General features: G+C 52.0%; 3 protein-coding genes across 3 annotated transcripts; 1 reads left to right on the forward strand and 2 right to left on the reverse strand.

Moving 5' to 3' along the window:
• Positions 1-361: 361 nt before the first annotated feature.
• GUITHDRAFT_121218 (hypothetical protein) lies at positions 362-1,376 on the reverse strand (the record flags this gene model as incomplete). Its single annotated transcript, XM_005819513.1, has 3 exons — positions 362-391; positions 438-1,024; positions 1,085-1,376. Coding segments are annotated over 3 exons (909 nt in total), but the record flags the coding sequence as incomplete, so codon positions are not given.
• A 1,065-nt stretch (positions 1,377-2,441) lies between these two features.
• Positions 2,442-4,199, forward strand: GUITHDRAFT_148508 (hypothetical protein; the record flags this gene model as incomplete). The annotated part of the gene is made up of 1 exon (XM_005819514.1): positions 2,442-4,199. The coding sequence occupies one exon, from the start codon at positions 2,442-2,444 to the stop codon at positions 4,197-4,199; it is 1,758 nt and encodes a 585-aa protein (XP_005819571.1).
• Positions 4,200-4,267: 68 nt separating this feature from the next.
• On the reverse strand, positions 4,268-6,783 carry GUITHDRAFT_121220 (hypothetical protein; the record flags this gene model as incomplete). The annotated part of the gene is made up of 20 exons (XM_005819515.1): positions 4,268-4,349; positions 4,407-4,460; positions 4,510-4,574; positions 4,627-4,689; positions 4,740-4,805; positions 4,858-4,944; positions 4,997-5,040; positions 5,357-5,415; positions 5,470-5,522; positions 5,569-5,617; positions 5,665-5,720; positions 5,773-5,800; positions 5,850-5,949; positions 5,997-6,048; positions 6,097-6,207; positions 6,263-6,310; positions 6,367-6,441; positions 6,492-6,533; positions 6,580-6,629; positions 6,690-6,783. 20 exons carry the CDS (start codon positions 6,781-6,783, stop codon positions 4,268-4,270), a joined length of 1,278 nt encoding a protein of 425 aa, XP_005819572.1.
• Between the last annotated feature and the right edge of the window lie 549 nt (positions 6,784-7,332).

Raw genomic sequence — 7,332 nt, forward strand, 5'->3', positions numbered from 1 at the left:
CCTACTACCTCCTCCTCCTCCTCCTCCTCCTCCTCCTCCTCCTCCTCCTCCTCCTCCTCCTCCTCCTCCTCCTCCTCCTCCTCCTCCTCCTCCTCCTCCTCCTCCTCCTCCTCCTCCTCCTCCTCCTCCTCCTCCTCCTCCTCCTCCTCCTCCTCCTCCTCCTCCTCCTCCTCCTCCTTTTCCACTTATCTATGTGCTCCTGCTCCTGCTCCTCATTTTCCACTTATCTATGTGCTCCTGCTCCTGCTCCTGCTCCTCCTTTTCCACTTCATCTATGCGCTCCAGCTCCTGCTCCTGCTCCCGCTCCAGCTCCTGCTTCCATTCCCTGCCCTCATCTGACATGATTAACAAATTTGCTCACCACGATGAAATCGAAGACATTCCAACCGTTCTGCAGTCCGACAGGAGGGGCAAAGGGAAGAAACAAGGTCACAAACCGAGGAGTCAAGAGCACGATCTACCTTCCAGAATCTCCACCAGAAGTTCGCGGTCATGTTGATCGCTAGATCAACCGCGAAGAGGATGGTAAAGCTCAAGTCCAGCTGGTCGAGCTGCTTGAACAAGGTGGAGTCTGGGGCAGGCAACATCTCCAGCTGCGTGACTGTGGCCGCAAAGTTGGCTGCGATGAGGAGTGCGATGAAGATTTGAACTCCGTCGGAGTCGTGGAAGTTTGCAAGTTTCCTCTTGAACTGGATGAACAGAAGACGCTTCCTCCACAACTTCCTCGCGTTCACGACGAACTCGTTGATGGTCTGCATCCAGTCGGAGCACTCGGACTCAGACGAGGCCTTGAGGATGTAGAGTCGGCCGCTGTTGAACCCGTCCTCTATGGTCTTGATCTTGAACTCTGTCTGAGGTCGAAAGTGCTTGCTGGGATAGGTCAAAGTTCTTTTCAGCTGCTTCATGTTGGTGTCGTAGTACTCGATCTCGACTGGCTGATCACGAGAGTCTTGCGGCAGCTCGTCCGCACGGCAGTGAGCAACATACTCAATCTCATGAAGTGGGATCCAGTCGACAATGGTATCTGTAAACATACCAACAACTCACGCTCACACAACCGACAGGACAGGGAGTTGCTTCTTACCGCCGTCGGGTGCCCAACCGAAGGCAACGTACTCCGCTGTGACCACTGTAGTGTTGTTGTTATCTTCAAACAAGACTGGTTCGCACAAGAGCAGAGCAAGTTTACCTGTTCTCCTTTCCTGCCAGCAGTTCCCTCTCGTTCCAGCAAGCCCGAGCACGGAGTCCCGAATGCAAAGGTGTGCATTCGGCATGGGACGGATCGACTCATCGAGAGTAGCCTTCTTCTTGTTGAATCTTTTCTTGAACCTTTCGATTGCCTTTTTCCGGAAACCTGATTTCAGCCACCCTTGCATGTTTCTGCGGCCTTGAGGCAGATAGAGCTGGCGGTAGACTCTTAACGAAACCTGATGTAGCACATTCTTCAGTCGCGGAAGTGCAAGAAGATGGCAGATGAAGAAGTTGTGTATGTGTGTGGGTCGTGGATGAAGTAGAATGTCGAACAGTCGGGAGACGTGTTGTGAATACGATGATGACGAGAGAGACAAATAAAGAAGAGATTTAGTTGGTGTTGAGATAAGAGGAGGAAGAGGTGGAGGATATGGAGCGGGAAAAGAGGAGCGGAGAAGGAGTGTCAGGGAAGGATGGGGAAACAACAAGCCAGACAAAGCGCGCAGAGGAGGGGCGAGGATAACAAGTCAAGTGAAGGAGGCTGTGGCCAGCTGGGAGGGAGGAGGAGGAAGGCAAGACAGGTAATGACATAAAAAGACAGGAAATCAGATATGGATGTATGGAGTTGTGATAACTACATACCTCTTGGTTACTACTGAGGAAAAAAAAAAGGAAAAACAAGAAAAAACAACCGTGACCACGATGGGTGTCGGCAGCAACTCCTACGCTACCCCCTTCTCCCGACTCAGAAAGGGTACCCCACCCACCTCAGCACTTGCCGGATACACCTACCCCTTTCCTAATCCACATTTGAGTGGAATTAAGTGGGTGGGGTAGCAGCAATAAATTAACCAGGCCGGCATGTTGATATACATGTGGGGGTGGGGGTGGGGTGGGGCGCGGATGTCGCAATTTGTGTTGGGGGAATAAGGGGGTAGAACATGGGGAAAGTAGGGGTCTTGTAAAGATTTTGAACCGTAACCCCTCCTTTGTACAGCTCCCACCCTCTCAGTGGGTAGGGTACCAAAAAAGATGTCAAACTTGAGAAACTGCCCGCCATTTCCGCCCCCTCGAATAACGTGCGCTGTAACGGTTCCTACCCATAAATGCGAGCGGGGTCAGGGGTCGGCGGCGGCGGCGGCGGCGGCGGAGGAGGAGGAGGAGGAGGAGGAGGAGTAAGGGGAGGAGGAGGAGAAGATCAGTTTTTTCCAAGAAGACAGATGATGGTTGGGGGCTTAAGAAGTCACAAGATGTTCGAGGAAGGGGTTCGAGAAATGGCGAACTTGCAGCGGCGAGCGGAGTGGATGAGCGAAGTTTGTAAAGAAGCACTTAGACGGACTGAGGGAGCGACCAGGAGAGCGGAGGAGCAGGTTCCCGAATGGAACATGGTGAAGGGGAAAGTAGAGCACGCAGTCAAGCAAAGATACGAGGATTTGGTGTGTTTTTCTAACTTGTCAGCAATACGACCTGATTGGGAGGCTGAAATGCAAGAGATCGGATTCTTAGACAGAGTTCGCGTAATGAGAAATGCTGAGAGAAGTGACATGGTGGTGAGAGGAGGAGGGCAGAATCTGAGGGAGGAGCCACAGTTGAAGGCACGGCATGACGCTCATGGTATTCCATGGAAGGAGGAGGAGGAGGAGGATGAAGAAGAGTTTCACGCGTCGGCTGGACTGAGTTGGATGATGGAAGATGGGAAGGTTGTTATCACGGACATTGAGCCTGGTTCTCCTGCTTTCTTCTCTCCCTTGGCAGTCGGAGATCATGTGCTGTACGTCAATGACTCGAGGGCAAGCAGGGAAGACATGGGAATTTTGAGCAGGACTTTTCACGACCCTTCCTTGCTTTCAAGGTCAGAGAGAATTGTCGATTGGGTGATGGAATTGCGGAAGCCCATCCAGCTTGTTGCGCAGAGAAGCACCCAGCTGGTAACAGCGAGTCTGTACCTTGCTCCTGTCAACATCATCTGGACGCTCAGGGCAACGTGCACGGCTATAGGAAGACTGAGGAACGTGGAGGAGGAGATGTCAACACTGGAGCAGCGACATCTTGATGCTGCAAAGTCAGCCCTATCAGAGACTTTGAGGAACCTCGTGGCCTTTCGACTGAAAGAATGGCTCGTGCGGGGCAAGCTGGTTGACCGTCTTGTGAGCTCGTTTGCAAAGAGCGTTGAGAAGAGAGCGAACTCGATGACTGCGATGCTCAAGGCCTCGAGCATGGCAGAAGAGCAAAGATGCTCTCAGTTGAGGATGAACGAAAGAGCCAACGCTATCTGCGAACGCGCCTTGGCCAAAAGAGAAGGACGACGGTTGAGGCAATCCTGGAACAGGATACGCAGGAATGTCGTGACGGGAAGGAAGTTGCGGAGACTGGCAGGCAGAATCGTGGAGAGGTTGTTAATGAGGAGTAGCTTAATGTGGCGAACCTCAGCGCAAGAGAAGAAGTTGTCAAGAGAACTCCAAGAGGCTAAGAGCAAGCTTTCTCGGCACAAGTACAACTTGAAGGCACTTCTGTCCAGCTTCTCTTGGTGGAAACAGGTTAAAAAGACCAAATCTCTTCGTCTCTCGCTGCTGCACTCTCTCACTTGCAAAGCTGCTGTCCAGCTTCTCTCTGCTCTCTTGTCAACTTGGCGGCGACAAGTCAAGAGGATCGGCAAGTTTCGCAGGATCCAGTTCGAATGTTGGGCTAGACCGTCACTTCTTGAATGGAAGAAGTTCGTGAAAGCGAGTCAAACTTGCCGCCGATCGACGCTGCATGTGACAACCCAGGAACTCCTGCGACTGCTGACGGAGATCAACGAAGTTGACACTTGCGTTGTCCGACTGTCGTTGGATGTGAGAAAGCAGCATGGATACATTGAGTGCCTGGAAAGGAGTCTAGAAGAGGCTCAGAACCAGCTCTCAGCCTCTGAGGATCTTCAGTACAAGGCAGGAGAAAAGATCCGGGAGTTGGAAGGTGAACTGCTGCGAGAAAGTCTCAAGCAAGGCTCGTTGCACCTCCACCAATAGCGCTGAGTGAAGCGGTGGGGGAGGAAGTGAGAAGAAAAAGGAAGGACCGAGCTTGCAAACGATATCTTTCACTTGCTGTGCTTATGAACAATATCCGACGATGGGAACGTCCATGATGACTTGTGAAGTTTGTGGTTGATGTAGTATATCCTGACAGATTCACGACCGTCAGCCTACTAGAACATTACACTGCACTTCGCATCTCACCTCCCGTTCCTGTCTTCTTCTCGCTTCCATCCCGCTGGCAGTTTGCGTAGTTTTCTTCTCACAGTGTCAGGAGCCCACCAGGAGGGAGAGAGGGAGTAGCAACCTGGAGCTCTTCATGTATTTCTCAATCTGCTCCTTGACGGTCCTGATAGGGTGGAGCACAAGATTCTGGACGCGCGTCAGTTTTAAGAGCTGGAGGGAGCAAGGCAGCTGCAAGGACCTTATCTTCCTTCGAGAAAGTCCACCGCCCCTTCGACGCTTCCTTCATCTTCTGCAACAGCCGCTGGGAGGTGATATAAGTATCGCCGCCTCCAGCAAACTTCCTTCAAGGACCTTGTTCGCCTGCTCCATCAGCTTCAGCTTCTGCCCCTCTTGCTTCAGCTCCTTCGCCACGTGACTCTGGACACAGCTGCTCAGTCCCTGGGCCCGACTCCAGGAAAGGGAGGATCACCTCCAGAAACGCATCGACGTCTTTCTTGACAAGAGTTTGCAACATCTTGGGGTTGTCCCCTTTGTGCACAACCTCTCTCACTGTAATCTGCAGCCATCGCCATCATTTTCCATCCTCTCCTCGCCCTCCCTTCACTCACCACTTTCCCCTTGTGGCCTGGAGGCCCCGGAGGCCCCGGAGGTCCTGCCAGTACGTCACATGCCCACGACGGAAAAGTTGTCAAAAACCTTCTGCTCCGTTAGTTCCCGCCGGGCCCGCCGGGCCCTGTTGAGCATCTTCAGAGGAAACGGGCCAGCAAAACATGGATCTCGCAGGGAAGTGGCCGGTGAAGAGGACGGAGCGGCGATGGAGAAGACAGGGCAGTGAGAGTTCAAGTTCAAGTGGCAGCTGCATAAAGAGGTGGACTAAAAGGGACGGGAATGGCAACGAAAGTACGAGATGCTTGAGGAGATAACGAATGAAAAATCATCGACCTGCTTTCCGGGCAATCCTGGCGTACCCCGATCAGGCCATGGCCCATTCCGCCACTTGTAGCCTAACTCCCTCAGCTGTACCCTCCTACAATCCAAGTCAAAATTGAATGAAGAAGAGAAGGCCATTAGTTCAACTCACATGTCCTCGACCTGCCCATTGAGCCGCCTGAATTTTTCGTGTTCATCCCACAACTGCGATGGCAGTGAATGATGACGAGTTCACTGTAAGACACGGTACTTTGTCTTTCATCCGTTGAATCCGCTTCTTCTGCTCTTCTTTCAATGATCTGTGACACCTCTCAGACTGGATCAACTCTCTGGTCAGCTCGAGTACTCGAAATCAGACTCGAGGCGCTGGAGGTCTTGTGAGTTTGTTGCAGATTGAAGAGCCTGAAGCAATACAGGTGAGAAGGCAGGAAGCTTCAAACGCAAATCCAAGAACCTGAGATAGTTGCTTGTAGTTTCCGCTTCTACATGCCTTATCAGCCAAACAATCCTAGATCAAACATTCAGACTCACGGAGCGATCCATTCCCCGCTGGGCTGCTGGAGGACAGCTGCAATCTGATCGTTGCCAAATGCCAGCTGAGGTTGAGTTCCCTTGTTTGAAACTTCACCCTCTTGACGCGCATGTCAGACACCATGATTCAACCGCTGAGCACCAGACCTGCTTTCATGTAGGGCCCGAGATCCTTGGGGATATACGGATAATATATCACCTGCTCACTTCTGTCAGGGAGCGCACTGCAACGGGCATACTAGCAGACCTTTCCCTCCGGTGTGTCCACTTCATGAACTCCTACTGGCTCGTTGTTCCTCCTCTTCGGCGCTTGCTTGACCTTCTTAGGGCTTGTCACTGCTGGACGACTGCTCGGACTCTGCACATTGAGCGAGTTCATCTGCAACACTGAGGAGGAGGGTGAACGAAACTACCTCCAGGTTCAGGGTCGTTCCCTTGTCGTGCTTCAGCGAGCCATCAAACTGAATCTTGAGAGAGGAGATCAACGGATTGTCTTATAATCTGGGCCATCAAGTACCTGGAAGTACCCTGGTGGCTCTACCTCCCTGGCAACAGGTGGAAGCGCCTCCCCGAGGGTGTCAGAGGACCGGATCTGCACGTTTGTTCAGCAATCGTCCAGCTCAGAGGCTGCTTCTGATGTACTGGATTCCGGTGGACAGTCTCCGACTGATAAGACTCCGGAACCTGCGAGAGCGTGAGTGAAAGGCATGAGTAAGAAGAGTATCGCTACCCCAAAGAGTAATTTCTGTTGGGATTCTTCGACAGCGTGATTGGATGCTGCTGTAATGCAAATGTAAGGCTGGACTTCAAGAAGCGGCAAGCATGTAAAGTGAGAATAACCTGGTGAGGATATTCGCTGTAGAACAAGTATGCAAACAAGAAGAGCCAATGTGATCAAAAAGCCGCGCTGTAGTTTTGTTCGGGTAGCAAGCATCGTAGATCAGTCCAACTTCAATCTTCGTGTAACCTCATTGCTTCTCTCCAAGCTGCCCAGGAAACATTCAAAACAACGATTCAGTAATTCGAACGCTGACAATAACGACTGAGAACAAAAGCATTGGAAAAACAAAAGCGCTTCCAGTTCAGGGTTCCAAAAACACATCAAATTTTATGCTCCAAAGATTGCGTCTACAGATCGATGTATCTCGTCTGCGTCTGTTTTACATGCTCAACTCTACATCTCGGTGCTTATTTTCGTTCATATCTTACACCACAGATGGCTTTAATAGTGCAAATCAACCACCCTCCTCCCCCTTCCCCAAGGCGTCAAATCGTGCTCCTGAATCCCACCACGTCTTCACCGAATTTTCGCGCCTTCTTCCCACATGCCCCACACCTTCCCATGGGCATTCCATCAAAATTATCCCCTCCTTCCCGCTCCTCCCTCTCTATCCCATCTCCCCTGTACCTCTTGCCCCCGTCCCAGTGCTCGCTCTCTCAGCGCTTGCTCCCCCTCCCTCCCTCCCTCTCTCCCTCCCTCCCT

The sequence above is a fragment of the Guillardia theta genome (genome assembly GCF_000315625.1).
Source record: "Guillardia theta CCMP2712 unplaced genomic scaffold GUITHscaffold_219, whole genome shotgun sequence".
Classification (NCBI taxonomy): Eukaryota; class Cryptophyceae; order Pyrenomonadales; family Geminigeraceae; genus Guillardia; species Guillardia theta.